Source organism: Columba livia, chromosome 22, assembly GCF_036013475.1.
Source record: "Columba livia isolate bColLiv1 breed racing homer chromosome 22, bColLiv1.pat.W.v2, whole genome shotgun sequence".
NCBI lineage: Eukaryota > Metazoa > Chordata > Aves > Columbiformes > Columbidae > Columba > Columba livia.
In genome coordinates this window covers 231,127-250,375 of record NC_088623.1, presented here as the reverse complement: position 1 = coordinate 250,375, position 19,249 = coordinate 231,127, and the positions used below count along the sequence as shown (strand labels likewise).

General features: G+C 46.1%; 2 protein-coding genes across 2 annotated transcripts; both read right to left on the bottom strand.

The window, feature by feature from the left end:
• Window positions 1–5,061: 5,061 nt before the first annotated feature.
• LOC102095616 (olfactory receptor 14C36-like) lies at window positions 5,062–5,820 on the bottom strand. The gene has a single exon (XM_065038234.1). The coding sequence runs from the start codon at window positions 5,818–5,820 to the stop codon at window positions 5,062–5,064; it is 759 nt and encodes a 252-aa protein (XP_064894306.1).
• Window positions 5,821–17,521: 11,701 nt separating this feature from the next.
• Window positions 17,522–18,287, bottom strand: LOC135576002 (olfactory receptor 14C36-like). Its single transcript, XM_065038233.1, has 2 exons — window positions 17,874–18,287; window positions 17,522–17,800 (listed from the first exon to the last, which is right to left on the bottom strand). The coding sequence occupies exons 1-2, from the start codon at window positions 18,285–18,287 to the stop codon at window positions 17,522–17,524; spliced, it is 693 nt and encodes a 230-aa protein (XP_064894305.1).
• Between the last annotated feature and the right edge of the window lie 962 nt (window positions 18,288–19,249).

Here is a 19,249-nt window from a genome sequence, read left to right as displayed (position 1 = left end):
GGGGCCAGGGTTAACAAGGTAAAAAGGAAACTTCATGCCCTGGTTCGGCCCTCAGACTACTACCCACTAATTTTTCAGGTATGCAGTGATGAAACTGAAAAGGGACAACCAAAGGCAATCAAGAGAGACTTCAGGGCCTTGGGATGGTTGGTCAAGGGAGCAGGAGCACAAGTAGTATTTCTCCTCTCTTCCCACAGTTGCAGGATATGATGAGGGAAGATGCAGGAAGACCCAGAAGATCAATACCTGACTGAGGGACTGTTGTCACCAGCAGAATTTTGGTTTTTTTGATCATGGGTTGGCTTATATGGCACCTGACCTGCTAACAACAAATACGACACACCTGTCTCAAAAGGAGAAAAGGATCCTGGGGCGGGAGTTAGTAGGACTCATTGAGAGGGCTTTAAACTGAATTTGAAGGGGAAGGAAACCAGATGTGGCAGAGGCATACTCAAGAATGACATGCCAGCATTTGAGGGTAATGCTAACAAGGCTTTTCATTCTGCCATCCCAGTGGAATCAGTTGCTCAGCTGAAGAGCATCTGTATAAATGCACACAGCATGGACAACAAACAGGAGTAGCTGGAAGCCCTTGTGAGGCAGAAAAACTATGATATAATTGCCATCACAGAAACATGGTGGGATGACTCTCACAACTGGAGTGCTGCATTAGCTGGCTATAAGCTCTTCAGAAGGGATAGGTGAGGAAGGAGGGGAGCTGGGGTAGCCCTGTATGTTAGAGAGTGTTTTGATTGTCTGGAACTTGAGGAGGGTGATGATAGGGTTGAGTGTCTAGGGGTGAGAATCAATGGGAAGGGCAACAGGGTGGACATCCTGGTGGGGGTCTGTTACAGACCACCCAACCAGGATGAAGAGGCAGATTAAATATTTTGCAGGCAGCTGGGAGAATTTTCACAATTGCCAACACATGTTCTTGTGGGGGATTTCAACCTGTCAGGTGTCTGCTGGAAATACAACACAGCAAAGAGGAAGCAGTCTAGGAGGCACCTGGAATGTATGGAAGACAACTTCCTGACATAGCTGGTTAGTGAGCCTACGAGGGAAGAAGCCCCACTGCATCTGTTGTTTTTAAAATGAGGAGGACTCGTAGGCAACATGTCAGTTGGAGATCGCCTTGGGTGTAGCGATCATGAAATGATTGAGTTTACTGTCCTTGGAGAAGTTAGAAGGGTGGTCAGCAGAATTACTACTTTGGCCTTCCGAAGGGCTAACTTAGACCTGTTCAGAAGGCTGGTTGGCAGAGTCCCTTGGGAGGCAGTCCCGAAGGGCAAAGGAGTCCAGGAAAGCTGATCTCTCTTCAAGCAAGTAATCTTAGAGATGCAGGAGAGGGCTGTCCCTGTGTGCTGGAAGGTGAGCCTGTGGGGTAGAAGGCTGGCCTGGCTGAATAGAGAGCTGTGGCTGTGTCTACACATACGCAGGCACGTCACAAGAAGAGCCAGAGGCCACAAATGCATTGCAAAGAGCATGTTTTATTGTAGTTCCCTCTCTTCTGGGGGATCTCCGAAGCCGCACCTGAGCTCCCAGCAGAGGTGACAGCAGCGGGGACGCAGGCGCTGGTCAGTTCACCCTGCTGGAAGGTCACTGGGCCTGCTGAGCTCGCCTGTATTTCACGGCTTCAGGCAGGCGCAGCCTCCCGCTCTTTCTCACAACAAAGCAGGAATCTCAGACACAGTGATAAGGTGCCCAGAGTTTCTCACAGGCCTGTGTTATCTAACACAGAGGTTCTGCTCATCAAGCACACAGGGTCAGTAGAACAGTTAGTGTGATGTATGCGCTTTTTCTACAGACAGGTTCAAGTCACTTGAGCGCATTTACATTTAACTAATCACCTCGCCAAATGTTCTGCTATATCCCCATACAGGCTAGAACTTACGAATAAAAAGAGAATTTATAAACTTAGGAAAGAAGGGCAGGACACTCCAGAGGAGTACAAGAATGCTGTGAGGTTATGCACAGAGAAAATCAGAAAGGCCAAAGACCAACTAGAGCTCAGCCTGGCCACTACTGTGAAAGGAAACAAGAAATGTTTCTGTAAATATATTAGCAACAAGAGGAAGGCTAAGGAGAATCTTCATTCCCTGATGGATGCAGGGAGAAACATAGTGACAGGAGATGAGGGGAAGGCTGAGATACTAAATGCCCTCTTCACCTCAGTCTTTAATAGTTGGACCTGTTTTGCTCCAGCTACCCTACTCCCTGAGCCAGAAGGCAGGAATGGGGAGTAGTATGAGGCCTCAATAATCCAAGGGGAAATGGTTAGTGACCTGCTACACCACTTGGACACCCACAAGTCTATGGGGCCAGATGGGATACACCCAAGGGTGCTGAAGGAGCTGGCAGAGGTGATCACTAAGTCACTATTATCAATAAACAATCTTGGCTAACTGGAGAGGTCCCAGTCGACTGGAATTTGGCTAACATGATGCCCATCTACAAGAAGGGCTGGAAGGATGATCCTGGGAACTACAGACCTGTCAGTCTAACCTTGGTGCTGAAGCAGATGGTCTTCTTACTAAACACAGAATCATAGAATCATTTCAGTTGGAAGAGACCCTCAGGATCATCAAGTCCAACCATGACCTAACCTAACTCTAGCACTAAACCGTGTCCCTAAGAAACTCATCTAAATGCCTTTTAAACTCCTTCAGGGATGGTGACTTCACCACTTCCCTGGGCAGCCTGTTCCACACCCAGATTTACTCAGCCTTAGAGACATTCTTAGGTTGCTTTTCCTGATCTGTCATCTCTTTCTCTACTTTTCTGCTCTAACTAGATCCTGGGGACACTTTCTCAGTTGTGTACCTCAGTGGGACCCATTAACACTACAAGAAACTTGGGAGTTTGAATCTGACTTGGACTTCTTGAAGGTTTCTTCAACTTCCATACAGGGTCTGAGGTTCATGGACTCAGAACCAAACCCACCAGAGGGGTCATTAAAATGCCTCGGGCTGCTCCTCTGCTACTGAGTTGGACTGGGCTCCTGGGCCACGGGGAGCTTATAGCAAGTGGCAGTGCTGCAGAGAGACAGCTCTGCCCAGGAGCAGCTCCTCTGCAAAGCACAGCAGGGCTGAGGATCTGCCTGGGGCTCTCAGTGAGACAAGCAAGGCAGTGAGAGAGCTTAAATGTGGTCAGGACTGGCAGGATGACTGAGAGCTCACTGGAGAAGATATCTTCACAGTCCTTGACATGGTAAGTTTCTGGTTGCAAGTCAATGCATCTATGGTTCCTGGAGGCATCTCCTAATGCTGCCACAGTCACAGCTTATGGGATCTGTAAGGAGGGGGCTCTTGTTTGGCAATTTTGAACAACTGTGAAGCCACAGAGTGTAGGAACGAGATAAGGACTCAGCAAAACAAGTCGATTCAATGTGAATCACGCTAAAGCCATTTATTACAGAAACAAGTCTCCTTATATACGTAACTATATTCTAATCACGCGTCCACGCTCCAAGCATGGATTCGTTAAATGAGTATCGTGGGCTGTCCGTGCTCTGGAGTCTCACTGATGATACGTCCGATGATTCACGCCACTCCAGGACCCCGGTGATTGAGGAACGCCCCTCTCTCTCACAGCAGATTCTGTTCTCAGCTTCTCTAAGAGGCCTTGAGATTCCTTTGAGCCTGACTAATTCAGCAATAAATCTTTATCTATCAAAACCCCTCCACACTTCCCCGTTTCTTTTTCTTGAATTAGTCAGGCCCCATCAACTGCACGGCGAATCATTTTTGAAATATACTGCAACACAGAACACGTGATTAACAACATAATTACAATTACATATAATGCAGTTAAACCTTACTTACTAAGATCAAACAACTACCTGCCTATTCTTAAAATCTTAATTCCATTATAACAACCTTATCAACACACTATTTTAGTAGATTCAAAATAACCAGACAAGTTAATACAATATTTTCTCTTAACCTCCTAAATAACTGCGCAGTTTATAGAGTAATATACTTAATACCATCAGCATACCAACCAGATACATGTTTTGGTAAACATAGCAATGGAATGCAAAACTATTGATAAGCATGGATGGACATCTCGTGAGAGGGACAACGAGAAACAGGTGACCAAGAAACTGACCAACTGTGTATAACATTCCATTCATGTGAATACTTCATATAAAAGTGGGAGATCATGAGGATCTCGGCCCTTTTTGCCTTCTTTTCCCTTTTCCTTATGGCCAGCGTTAGGAGAGGATCTTGCTACTCGTCCCTGCGAACTGAGGCCAGTGACAGACTGAATCCAGCTCCGGTTGGCTGCAGAGTCCAATCCAGGACTTTGGGTGCCAGCTCTGCAGTTGCTGGGACTTTCAAGATTGGTTTTGTATATTTTGTATTATTTTCTCTATTCTTATTAGTAGCATTAGTAAAACATTTTTAATTTTTCCAACTCTCTTCTCTCTGTCCTTCTTTTCGTCCCGATCGGCTGTTCTTAGTGGGAAGGAGGGAGAGGGAGGGTCAAAAGGGGGAAGTGGGTGAGAGACGGGGTTAACAATACATCTGCCAGGGTTTTATTGTCACCCTGCAATCTAAACCCTTGACAACACGGCTGTCACTTCCCCCAGCAGAAGAACGGAAAACTCACCCATAAACCTGTGGTGAGCAGCCAGTGCTGGAAGTGGCTGATCAGAGAGACCACCAGTGAAAGCTCACTTCAGGCCCATTCCCTAAAACATCACCCCATGACCTTCTCCTCTCAGCCCATGGAGAAACCCAGCACTGCAGCACAGCCTCACAGGGACAATCTCTTCAGCCTGTTCCTGACCTCAGCTTTGGAATAAGAGCCCAGCTCCAGACATTGCACTGAGGAAATCCCTTTTATTACAGAGATGTGACATGGGAGACCAGCTGTTTCATCACGCCAAACACATGTGCAAAGACCTCTATGTCAGACAGACTGGGTTTATACCTCTGGAGAAGTGGAGTGTATGCAGATATTACCAGAGCAATGGAATTACCACAGATAAAATGCTCAAAGCACAGGAGGTTTCCATGATATACTGGAAATCATGTGTGAAGAGACACAAACAGTTTATTGCTGCTGAAAGACTGATTGAATCAGGTTCTTCAGTGCATCTTTGAGCTCCTGGTTCCTCATGCTGTAGATGAGGGGGTTCACTGCTGGAGGAACCACTGAGTAAAGCATTTCCATCATCAGGTCCAGGGATGGGGAGGACATGGAGGGGGGCTTCAAGTAGGCAAACATGGTAGTGCTGACAAACAGGGAGACAACAGCCAGGTGAGGGAGGCACGTGGAAAAGGCTTTGTGCCGTCCCTGCTCAGAGGGGATCCTCAGCACGGCCCTGAAGATCTGCACATAGGACAGCACAATGAACACAAAACACCCAAAAGCTAAACTAACCACAAGAAGCCAAACTTCCCTGAGGTAGGTGTCTGAGCAGGAGAGCTTGAGGATCAGGGGGATTTCACAGAAGAACTGATCCACAGCATTGCCCTTGCAAAGCGGTACTGAAAATGTATTGGCCGTGTGCAGCACAGCATAGAAAAAACAGCTGCTCCAGGCAGCTGCTGCCATGTGGACACAAGCTCCACTGCCCAGGAGGGTCCCGTAGTGCGGGGGTTTGCAGATGCCAACATAGCAGTCGTAGGACATGATGGTGAGGAGACAATATTCTGCTGCTACCAAGAAGGCAAACAGAAGGAGTTGTGCAGCACATCCTGTGTAGGAGATGGCCCCGTTGTCCCACAGGGAGGTAGCCATGGACTTGGGGACGATGGTGGAGATACAGCCCAGGTCAAGGAGGGAGAGGTTGAGGAGGAAGAAGTACATGGGGGTGTGCATGTGCTGGTCACAGGCTATGGTGATGATGATGAGGCCGTTGCCCAGGAGGGCAGCCAGGTAGATGCCCAGGAAGAGCCAGAAGTGCAAGAGCTGCAGCTCCCGTGTATCTGCGAATGCCAGGAGGAAGAACTGGGTGATGGAGCTGCTGTTGGACATTTGCTGCCACTGAGCATGGGTTACTCTGGAAGAAGGAGAGCACATTGACAAATGGGGACAGAATTCTCCTGGAAGAATCTCTTCCCATCCTCAAGCACCACCATTCTGCAACTTCTGCCTGTCCCACTGCACACACAAACACTAATTGCTCTCTCCTTTTTGGCAGGAACTGTGGCCATCTCCCTCTCTGGAGCTGTTGTCTGTGCTTTTTGAATGTGCTGTGAGGAGCAGGGCCCTACAGCACTGATACCTGGGAAAGGCGGGGGGAGGAAACTTTCATGTTTATTTTGTATGTAATCATAATTAACTTTTGATGTGGAAGATGTCTTCAAGGTCCTCCAGCAAGATCATGCCAGGGAACCACTTGGATGTCCTGAAGTTTTTCTGACTGGAACAGAATGGGTTCATTCCCCAGCCCCGCACATCACACATCCCAGACCCCCACAGGGTGTGATGGGCTTAGGGAATTTACTCCCACAGAGACACCTTCATGGCAGGACTTGCAGTGTCGGTGTCTGATCTTCAGCTAAAATCCCAGCTGCAGAGAATCTGAGGGAAAAACACAGGCAGTGAAGGCAGCAGAGGGACAAGAAGACATGGCCCAGTGCTCCTGCTGAGAGAGAACAGGGAGAGACAGACAGGCCCTCAGGAGCTTCTCCTTCTTGGAAGCTGGGCTGCCAAGGAAATGCCTCAGCTCAAGACACCACAGACCTGAGGAGAGAAGCTGTGCTGGGTGGGAGACTGGCAGCGTTGCTAAGGGGTAGACATCAACACTGCAGGGGATGGCAGGGAGGTGTCTGAGTTCCTCCTGTGATGGCACTTCTGGTAAAAGGTCCCTCTCACCTCCTGCCCATGTCTCCACTGCCTGGAGCTGCCCCTGCTGGGAGTGGTTTTTCTGTCCCCATGTCTCCTCCCTGTCACTGCTCACAGCATCTGTCCCACCCACTGTATGCTCAGCTCTTCCCTGCACAAACCTCCTGGCAGCTCTGCACTACCCAGGAACATCTCTAAGTGTGTGCCAGTTCTGCTGAGAACATCACACCAGCCCTGGTGTGGGTGGAAAGGAGATGTTGCTGTTCTCTGTAAGCCAGAGACTGTTGAATTACTCTCTAAGAAAATAAAAGGAAAAAATATATATATTTTTTGAGTTTTAGCACATCCTCCATAACGTAAAGAAAAGCTTCCATCTTACCTTTCTTACCCAGCCAGCCAAGAGTATAGGACAAAGAGCAAAAATTGCTTCCCTTTTAGGTAATCCCTGCCTTGATGTCCCTCTTGAGAAGTCCTCTTGGAATGTCCCTCGGGGTGAGTTGTCAGCAGCCCTGACCCACACAGCACCCTCTCAACAGCAGAAGGACCCTGCCCTAATGGTGGTCACTCCTCACACCTTCGACTTCTCCACACAGCACCGTGGGGAGCTTCCCAGGCAGGCTGAGTGCTAAACCTGGCAGGTGGCAGAGTCCCCGCACCGGCACACAGCCCTGAGGTGCAAGACTTTGCTCTGAAGGACAGGCCTGGACACTCTTGCCTGCACACCCAGCTTCACACACCTGCAACTGATCCAGGAGAAAGGAGCTGTCTTGCCCTGGCTCTAAGACGGCGCAGAAGGAAACCCTCCTGAGGAGGAGCCCATGCTTCTCCACAACAAAGAAACTGACAGTGCCATCCTGCCAGATTCTATCTGCAACAAGATATGCCAGCTTCAGAAGATCCCTCCAGGAACTGCAACGGCATTTTCCTATAGCCAGAGACTTGCTGTGTCAAGGACTGTGACGATTTCTCTCTCAGTGAGCTCTCAGCATTCTCCCATCCCACATTGCCTCTAACCTCTCTCTGCCTGTCTCCTCTGCCCTCGGTGCTGCAGGCAGAGCCCTCAGCCCTGCTGCGTGTGCAGAGGAGCTGCTCCTGGGCAGAGCTGTCTCTCTGCAGCGCTGCCGCTTCCATGAGCTCCCTGTGTCCCAGGAGTCCAGCCCCGCCCAGCAGCACAGGAGCAGCCCAAGGCAGCACTTTCGCTGTCCCCTCTGTGCTCCTTGAGGGAACCTGCTTTGAAATCAGCTGAAGTCATCATCCTCCCTCAGCTGCGGAGAAACATTTATTTCCAGCAAAGCCATTTCTCCTAATGAGAGTTGAACATAATAATCACCTATCCTTGTCTCAGCATTAGACAGGACACCCAGGCAGTAACAGGGAGGGATCTCTTCTATCCCCACTGAGAGAAGGGATTCAGCTGAGTCAGTCAAAGCATCTCATCCTGGGTTTGTAGTCCTGGTGCTGCAAGGGGACCCAAATCCCTCCCAAATCAGCCATAAACCCACAAGAGGTGGGATTCCTCTTGCCTAAGTTCAAGCGGGTGAAAATAGACAGCCTGCTCCATGGAGCTGCTTGGTTGTTACTAGAAATGGAGACCAGGAGTGAGCTGTTGAGATTCAAACACCTGGTGACATCTGAGGAGTCAGAGGTGGTCCAAGATATCACAGAATCACAGAATGTTAGGGATTGGAAAGAACCTCGAAAGCTCATCCAGTCCAATCCCCCTGCCAGAGCAGGAACACCCAGATGAGGTTACACAGGAACGTGTGCAGGCACGTCTTGAATGTCTGCAGAGAAGCAGACTCCACAACCTCCCTGGGCAGCCTGTTCCAGGCTCTGGCACCCTCACCGGCAAAAAGTTTCTGCTCATATTTAAGTGGAACTTCCTGTGTTCCAGTTTGCACCCATTGCCACTTGTCCTATCAGTGGTTGTCACCGAGAAGAGCCTGGCTCCATCCTCATGACACTCACCCTTTATATATTTATAGACATTAATGAGGTCACCACTCAGTCTCCTCCAAGCTAAAGAGACCCAGCTCCTTCAGCCTTTCCTCATAACGGAGATGCTCCACTCCCTTAATCATCTTTGTGTCTCTACATTGGACTCTCTTCAGGAGTTCCCTGTCCTTTTGAAAATGAGGGGCCTAGAACTGGACACAACATTCCATATGGTCTCAGCAGGGCAGAATAGAGGAGGAGGAGAACCTCCCTCAACCTACTAACCACCTCCCTTCTAATCCACCCCAGGATGCCATTGGCCTTCTTTATCACAAGGGCCCAGTGCTGGCTCATGGTCACCCTGCTGTCCACCAGGACCCCCAGATATAAGACTCTACACTTGCCCTTGTTATATTTCATTAAATTTTTCCCCACCCAACTCTCCAGCCTGTCCAAGTCTTGCTGGATGGCAGCACAGCCTCTGGCATGTCAGCCACTCCTCCCAGTTTTGTGTAACCAGCAAACTTGCCGACAGTGCACTCTATTCCCTCATCCAAGTCGCGGATATATTGAATAGTACTGGTCCCAGTACTGACCCCTGAGGCACTCCACTAGATATAGGCCTCCAACTGGACTCTGCTCCCTTGACCACGACTCTCTGGCTTCTTTCCTTAAGCCAGTTCGCAGTCCATCTCACACTCCACCCATCATCCAGTCCACACTTCCTCAGTTTAGCTGCGAGGATGCTGCGGGAAACTGTGTCAAATGCTTTACTGAAATCAAGATAGACCACATCCACTGCTCTGCCATCATCTATCCACCTGGTTATGTCTTCATAAAAGTCTGTGTGGTTGATCAAGCATGACTTCCCCTCTGTGAAGCCATGTTGACTGCCCTTAATGACCCTCTTCTCCTTTATATGCCTTGAGATGGCACCAAGGATAAATTGTTGCATCGCCTTCCCAGGGATGGAGGTGAGGCTGACCAGTCTCTAGTTACCCGGATCCTCCTTCTTGCCCTTTTTGAAGACTGGAGTGACATTTGCTTTCCTCCAGTTCTCAGGCACCTCTCCCATTTCCCAAGACTTAGCAAAGATGATGGAGAGTGGCCAGGTAGATTCAAGATCCAATGGACCAATGCTGAAACAGTGCAATTTCTGGGAGCAGCATTTTTGAGCTTGATGGGGAATTACTTTGGTCAAATGAAATGACAGCAGATAGTCATATTTGGGACAATAAAACCTGTTCCTCCTCAGTATTTTTTTGTCCAAAACCCATAGTCAGCTGACCCAATGTAGCCATTGCCACAGGGAGAGTTCAGCCTCTCTCCTCCTCTTCTCCACCACCTGTATTTACTAGGCTTCCAGTGCAAATAATGGCATTTGTCTCAGGAACATCCCTCCATTACCCAACCTAATTCAGGGCAGCTGCTCAATGTCGTGGCCAAATCCAGGCCTGGGGTGTTACCTGAGATGTGACAGGGCTCTCCAGCACAACTGCATTTGTCTGGCAGGGACAGCACAGCACCTATAGGAAAGCCATCCCCACTCAGAGCAGATGTGGGACAGAACACCCAGGGCATCTCAGACAGACTCTTTCTGTGGGACAGTTACTGACTGCCACCATTGTGTGGAGGGGTTTTGATAGATAAAGATTTGTTGCTGAATTAGTCAGGCTCAAAGGAATCTCAAGGCCTCTTTGAGAAGCTGAGATCAGAATCTGCTGTGAGAGAGAGGGGCGTTCCTCAATCACCGGCATCCTGGTGTGGCGTGAATCATCGGACGTATCATCAGTGAGACTCCAGCGCATGGACAGCCCACGATAGTAATTTAGCGAATCCATGCTTGGAGCGTGGACGCGTGATTAGAATATAGTTACGTATATAAGGAGACTTGTTTCTGTAATAAATGGCTTTAGCGTGATTCACATTGAATCAACTTGTTTTGCTGAGTTCTTATCTCATTCCTACAAATGGTGACCCCGACGTGATACTCTGAACTGTGTACCACTGAGGTAGGGGAAAAGCCTGGAGTGGCCCAGCCGGAGGCGGATCAGCTGGACTGAGAACCGGGCGGAGGCGTACGAACGTTCCGCATTTTTTTGAAGAAGTCACCGTAAAGGGTGAGCGGTGGGAGCGGGAGGAGGGAAGAGTGAAGTTATGGGGCAAAATATATCCTCTGAGGAAGAAGCCATAGTTAAACTCCTCCTGCATATTCTCTCTATGAGAGGACTTAAATAGGAAGAAAGTAACATATCTAGATTATTAATTTGGTGTAGAATTAATGGCTACCCAAGAGAAAACGAGAAGGCTTTTAAACGTTAACTTTGGGACGATAAAGGGCAGAAATTATGGAATAAGGTCAGCAATGGAGATGATAAAGAAACTAAATCATTAGCGACTACTTGGAAGCTTATAATTTCCACCTTAAAAGACTTTAAGGCTGAGCGGGCCACCGTTGCCGGAATTTTTCTAGCGTTGCAGCCTGATAACAAACCTAAAAATGACTGTGAAGTTTCGTGTCTTTTGACCCCTCCCTACTCCATACCCTGTTGTGCCGTCAGCACCCCCGATAATACAGCAGTCTGGGGCGGGGGGAGGAAAATCACTCAGCAGATGATTCCTATACCATCATACGACCCTAAAGAGACTAAGCAGTTCAAGGAACTGGAGTCAGATAATTTGTCAAAAGAACTGGTGAAAGCTGAGAATGCTAAAGTTGTAAATAAGTCTAATATCAGTCCTTTTACTGATTCCTGTCTGCCTTTACCGCCTTCTACCCCTCTAACTCCTGCGCCAGAGGAGAAGCAGTCGCCAGATAAGAACTGGGCAAAAGAACTGTGTGAAAAATCAGATCAGCTATTAGCGAGTGAATCCAACAGTCAGCAACGTGGTCATGCTGATCGTGACGGGAAAGGGGATTCACTGAAAGGGGCAGGTATCCCACAACTCCTGGAAGAGACACTAATTGACACACCACAACTACAGACATGATAAGTTTCTGAAATCCTGAGGCAGTCAACAGATCTTCATATCAAGCTATGAGAGAGGTGTCTGAAACCAATAAAGCAGCCAAATCATTTGCAACTATTAATCAGGGTCCCTGTGAGAATTACATGCAATTTATTGACCACCTTCAAGAGGCCATCAATAAGCAGGTCGAAAACTTAGAAGCTAATGAAGCACTAGTGTTGAGATCAGCAGTAGAGAATGCTAGTGTTTGCCATCAACATGTTATTTGCGAGTTTTACAGTACATATTATGTGCTCCTGCGTATTGCCTCTCTGAAAATCAAGCAGCTTGTCCGGAATGTGAGTTAATTGTTTTACTAGTTGCAAGCAGCCCTGTGCCTCCTTCCTCTCCCTCCCTCCCTCCCTCCCTCCCTCCATCTTCTCAAGGTCTTTACTTGCAAGATGGGGTCAGGAATAATTGTTTTCAGTTGTGTTCCTAAAAAATCAGTATTGGGGGGTGTTTTAAAATTTAGGAAAGCACTTGGAATTATAAGGAAGGAAGATCTTGTTAAATATTGAAATCAGTGTTGGCTGCTGTATAAGTTAAATGATTGGGAAAAGTGTCCGGAGAATAGAATCTTGTTGAGATTAATGTTGTTTTTGAGGCCAGAAGAGCAGGACAAAACAAATCTCTACAAGAAATCATTAAATCGTTTCAGACAGTTTTACAGGTGAGGCGATTTGAACTTCAACAAGCTGAGAGAGTTAACTGATAACACACAGGTCAGAAAACTTGTTAAAGTCTGCAAGATGCTTTCCTTATTAACCTTTTTTCTTTGTGGGTATCTGTTTAAGCATGTTGCAATTTTGGTAGGTCTGTGCTATATGGTACGATAAGTTCACAGTCTGTTAAATCATGAGAATCTGTTGACTCAAAATGTGCATTTTGTGATAATACAGAAGATCATGAGTAATTTAGTTCTTTACTGCGTGAATGTGATGGTAAAATTTTGCGTGTAGTAGCTGTTATTTTTCTCTCCAGCATGCTACCTTTATTCCAGCATCTAGACTTGCGCAACTCTGTGACAGGCTGTGTCTCATCTCGGTGTGGTGGATTTGGCTTTTCCATATGCAAACCATCCTGGTTTTGGTATAACAGCTGTAGCGCACCAGATAAGACACTAAAAAAAAAAAAAAAAGAAAGAAAAAAAAAAAGAGACAAAAAACAAACAAACAAACAAGGCCTTGCCCAGTCCATCTTGCTGCGGCGGCAGGGAGGCGGGTGCAGATGGGGCTCCAGCACGCGCTGACATATTTTGTCAGGGAGACCCAGAGGTACCTCCACCTGGCTGAGCAGTAAGCGACCCAGAGGTGCGATGCAAAAATTGTTGAAATATTGTCTTAAATTAGTGTGACTGTGATCCATCTGCATATTTGAACTGGGTATTTGGTTTTCACATCTGAGCTCAGTATTTTAGTTTGCATATTCATATTTGGTACCAAAAGAATCTTGTTTGGGGGGATAATTACAAAATGGGAACCGGTTCCACTGCTAAAATTCCACCTTGCCCCCCACTTAGGATGCATCCTTACACATTAGAGTAATTGCTTATATTGTTAGAAAAGCATTTAAATTGTTAAAATGCTATGATAGATGTGAATTTGGAAGAGGTTGTATTTAAAAGTTGTTAGAATATTAACTGATTTGGAACTAGGAAAACAGAATAATGGATTTATGTTTATTATACTGGTTTATACTGGTTTTTGACATCTCTAAATTGTAAAAGGTAAATGGAGCTAAGGAATGTAACTATTTCTGAGCTACTTGAAATTGCATATAAAGTGTAGTTGGAATGTAATGGGAAAACAAAACAGCAAAATATCCCAGGCCTGTGTGCAGCTCATTGTAACTGAGGAGTTTGCCAGAGCCTCCCACTTCGTACCAGTGATTATACCAGCTGCATGGCCTTGGCTATATCTGAACTGCGGTGAGAAAAGAAAAAAAAAAAAAAAACAGAGAAAGGGGGGCTTTACTCCCCCCGCTCTGTCCTTTTTTTTTTTTTTCCCTGAAGTATTGTCATCCATTTTTGTTGTGGCACTGTGTTGTTTTTCGGCTTTGAATCAGGGGTTGTTGGTGTTGTTTATTTTTGCTTCTGTCTTGTTTCCTAGGTTTTGGCACATCTGGGGAAAAGAGCTCATAATTTTACCTCCTTGCTGAAGTCAGTCTTTTCACACTGGTCAGCTTTGGGGGGTCACAGTGTTCAGTGCTTCTCTGGGTCAGACTGGTGCTGATTTGAGTGTGGAGTGGAGCCAGATTGGTTTGATGTGGAGTTCAAACTGGTGTGTTTTCATGCTGGGCTGTACATCTTGCCATCTCAGATGGGGGCGAGAGGGAAGTTTTATTCCCCCCCGCGCCCCTCCCCCAAGCAATATTACTGCTAGAGAGCTGTAATACTGCATGAAGCAGTCCGAGGGTGAAGTTTAAAGGCATCCTTAGCAGACCCATAGTTCTAATGAAACTGGAAAATCAAACCAAAAATTTATTGATAGACTTATTCTGTGGTAATTAGTTGTAAGAGACTTCTTAGTAAATTCACCATGCTAGTTTTTGAGGTCATGGGAGAGAATGAAAGAAAGGCCATTTTTTTAGACCAATAGAATGCCAAATTTGGAACAAAGTTTTAATGCATGAATTCTTATAGTTTCCAGAAAGTCCTATACCTCTCTTACGTTAAGATTTGTTAAGCAAATTGTAAGCTCAAATAACGTTTTCTGAGTATTCTGTTTAGTTGCAAGAAGCTGCTGGGATGGTGCAGATCTGCTTGCTGCAAGTGAGGAATCGCCAAGGAAATTTCAAATGCTGTATTTCCACTAGTATTAACAGCCAATGTTTCGATAAAGCAAATACTACACTGAGAAATCTGAAACAGGACTTTGATCCGGTAAGGGAAAAGAATATCCAATAAATATGACAGCGCAAATGGAGTTAGAAACTTTGAGGAATGAATTTATGACAACTTTACAGGCTGATTGCATTCGATTGGACTTGCAGATTTGTCTATGAAACAACCTGTGGCTATTGTGGGACAGTATGATAAGAATGCTAACAGACTGATATACCAATTGTCACTCTAATCAAGAAAATGCAGGGAACGAATTTAAGTTTCAATAGGCCATGATCCTTTTGTCATATATGTACCATTTGTGAAATTGAATTCTGATTTTTTTTTATTTGTAATCTATGTCTTTATAAATTGCACTAGCTGGTTTTCTTAACAGCACAGCTTTTGGCATGCATAAATATAAACTGCTGCAGAACCTGCAAGTGTCTAACATCAGGTCATAGGCCGTACTTGTATTTGGTCTGATCCTACATACTTGCGAAGTTTTTGTTGCTGGTTCTGGGAAGTCTTATAAAGCTGTAGTGGTTTGGTGTGCAGATAACAATTGGCATCATTCTGTAAAAATTATTGAAGGTTCAACCCAATTAGCAGAACTTGGCACAGCTTTAAATTACTTAGAGATTTTTAAGGAGGAACCTCTAAATTTGATTTGTGATTTTGAGTGCGTAGTCAAGATCCAACGTCTGTATCTGGTTCTGAACTTTTTGTTTGTTTGTTTGTTTGTTTTTATAAAAAAAAAAGGGGGGATGTAGGGGAAACACCACAAAACCAATTGTCAAAGCATTGTATGTGATGAAATACTTTGCAAGTATGACACAAAACCATGCTAAATCAGAAATAACCTACATTAGTTATGGTCAAATCACTAGTCAATGAAAAAGGCCACATCAATTGATAACATGGAGAAAAGGTTATGTTTGTGTCATTACAGGCTGAGGATTGAAATGGATTCAACAAAGATTCAACGGACGCAGATGGACAGGAGGGATATAAGTTCTGAGGACTGTTTCAGATGTAAACCATGGATCCTAATTCAGTGTTATAGATGCTCACAGACCTGGTGGTCTAGAAACCTATTAGCAAGCAGGTGGTGTACCTTCTGTGGAGAATGGCAATTTGAACAATCAGCAGGAGATCCAAAAGGGTGATATTATGATTAGATAGTCTATGCATAGATAAGGTAAAATTATGAGATATCCCTACCATAGTAATCTAAGTTTAGCAACTGATAAAGTTTTAGAAGGGATATTAAGGTTAAGCTATTGATCTTTTAAATAGTTTAAGATAACTTTTAAGATATTAAATCATTTATTAGCATATGCTGATGGTATTAAGTATGTTACTCTATAAACTGCTCAGTTATAAATGATTTAGGAATTTAAGAGAAAATATTGTATTAACTTGTCTGGTTATTTTGAATCTATTAAAATAGTGTGTTAATAAGGTTGTCATAATAGAATTAAGGTTTTAAGAATAGGCAGGTAGTTGTTTGATCTTATTAAGTAAGATTTAACTGCATTATATGTAATTGTAGTTATGTTGTTAATCACATGTTCTGTGTTGCAGTGTATTTCAAAAATGATGTACCATGCGGTTAAAGGGGCCTGACTAATTCAAGAAAAGAAAGGGGGAAGTGTGGAGGGGTTTTGATAGATAAAGATGTGTTGTTGAATTAGTCAGGCTCAAAGGAATCTCAAGGCCTCTTTGAGAAGCTGAGATCAGAGTCTGCTGTGAGAGAGAGGGGCGTTCCTCAATCACCGGCATCCTGGTGTGGCGTGAATCATCGGACGTATCAGCAGTGAGACTCCAGCGCATGGACAGCCCACGATAGTAATTTAGCGAATCCATGCTTGGAGCGTGGACGCGTGATTAGAATATAGTTACGTATATAAGGAGGCTGGTTTCTGTAATAAATGGCTTTAGCGTGATTCACATTGAATTGACTTGTTTTGCTGAGTCCTTATTTCGTTCCAACAATAAATGTCTCTCACTGCACCTTCCCGAGAGTCTGTGCCTCATTCACTGCACCCTCACTGGCTGTTTGTTGAAACACAAAGCCATGGGCTGATTCCGACTGCCTCTGGGTGACCTTCTGCACCACAGCACTGCCCTTCCACTGACATTTCTCCCTCCTGATATCCAGTATGCACCTCCTAAGTTGTCCTTTTCAGTTATTTTTTTTTTTTCCTCTCTCCAGCCTCTTCCCACTACCATGGAAAGCTCGACTATCTTAGAAACTGCTCTTCAGGCAGGGACCCCAGCCCGTCAGACTTCTTGTGGTCTTTAGCCTGACCAAAGAGAAGTAATCTCACCATGGACTCCTTATGCACCCATGGATGTTGAGAGACAGAGTGTTTCCCTTGTACACACAGATGCAGGAGTCACTGTGTCTCTCTGACCTCCTGCTACCACTCCAGGAGGCTGGGAGGCACCTCAGCCCTGCCATTTGTCACCCTTCTCTGCACTTACATGAGATGCCCCATGACATGAAGAATGGACATGGGAACTTCTTTTCCAGGAAGCACATCCTAGTGCTACATTCAGGTGTTTCCCCAAGGTATGTTACTCTCAACATGAAGTCACATCAAGACACTGTCTGTCCCACTGACCTTCATGGAACCCCAAGGAATAGCTGATGGTGTTTCTGCTCATTCAGGTTCATCTCCTCAGAAGCACTTTATGGATTTGTTTACATCTCATCTGTACAATGCAAACATAGATATCTGACCTACCCAGTAGTTGTGCTTCCAGGGAGGGACAAAGAAACTCTTCAAGCTGAAGTGAGAAGCCAGTGCTGGAAATGGTGGTTGTGAGAGGCCGGTCCATGATGACTGACCTGCAGCAGGTTCTCTAGGGTGTCCAGTGGACACGGGCACAACCACTCAGTGAGAAAATGATTTAAGTTATATATGTTATGCAGAAGATATGAGCAGGTTATTGCTTTGGAAAGCAGCCAGTCATCAGTTGCCACACTGAATCCTTGAGCTCCTGGTTCCTCATACTGTAGATGAGGGGGTTCACTGCTGGAGGCAACACTGAGTACAGAACTGACACCACCAAATCTAGGGATGGGTAGGAGATGGATGGGGGTTTCAGGTGGGAAAATATGACAGTGCTGACAAACAGGGAGACCACGGCCATGTGAGGGAGGCAGGTGGAAAAGGCTTTGTGCCGACCCTGGTTAGAGGGGATCCTCAGCACGGCCCTGAAGATCTGCACATAGGAGAAAAAAAATGAAAACAAAACAGGCAAATACTACTGAGAAAGAAATCACAAGAAACCAGACTTCCGTGAGGTAGGTGTCTGAGTAGGAGAGCTTGAGGATATGGGGGATTTCACAGAAGATCTGGTCCACAGCATTGCCGTTGCAGAGTGGTAGTGAAAATGTATTGGCTGTGTTCAAAAGAGCATAGAAAAAACAGCTGCCCCAGGCAGCTGCTGCCATATGGACACAAGCTCTGCTGCCCAGGAGGGTCCTGTAGTGCAGGGGTTTGCAGATGGCAACGTAGCGGTCATAGGCCATGATGGTGAGGATAGAATACTCTGCTGTGATGAAGAAGAGAAACAGAAAGAGCTGTGCAGCACATCCTTCATATGAGATGGCCCTGGTGTCCCACAGGGAATTGACCATGACTTTTGGGACAGTAGTGGAGATGCAGCCTAGGTCGAGGAGGGGGAACTTGAGGAGGAAGAAGTACATGGGGGTGTGTAGCTGGTGGTCGAAGGGGATGGGTCACCTGCATCCATGTGCAGGCACTTGAGAGACAAGAAAGGGATTGCTGAACCAGAACGGGCAGGGGAAATCAGGCAAGTTGTGTACATGGAATTTTGCAAGTCCTTCACACATGATGTCCTCTGGTGTCCTTGTATCCAGACTGGCACTCTCTGGGCTGAAGAAGTGGACACTAGGTGGGAATTTGGCTGAACAATCAAGCACAGATGTCATTAGTGTCCTCTGTGCAGCCAGTTACTAGTGACATCCCTCAGGGACCAGCACTTGGGCCAGCACTGCTGAACATCTTTATCCTCCCCCTGTATGATGTGACGCAGTGCACTTTCAGCTCCTTTGTGGATGACGCGGTGCTGGGCGAAGGCCTTGAACAGCCTCACCTGGTTCACTCTGCCTTGAGCAGGAGAGTGAGACAAGATGATGTTCAGGGCTCTCTGCAAACCTGAGTTACTCTGTGATTCAAAGAGTTTTTCCCTTGGAGAGGTTTTTGAAGAGAGAATAGATGGAAGAAGAGAAAAAAAAAAAAAAAAAGACAGAGAAGGACATAGAAAAGGTGTCAACATAAATAAAGCTGTTCCTGTGAAGAATGTTTCTCCACTCAGATCAGGAGGATGAAATATATTTGATCAGTTTGATAAAACAAGTACGCTTGTGTCAGGTCACGCCCTGGGCTGTAAGGAGGGCGATGGATGGGGATGGTGTTATGAGGTAATTTGTGTCTCAGAAACTCATAATGCAGGAAAAAGCCTGTGGCTGTGAAGGGGACCATGGGGTCAGTTCTGACTCTGGAGGTGACAGACCAGCAGCAGGGACATGGCTGGGAAAGAACCTCTGCACGAGGATAGGCCCTGCCCACGAAGAGGACTTGGAGATGGGTTGTCATGTCCATTCTGCCTGAGTACATGACGGGACAGCAGCTGGTATGTGGTCAT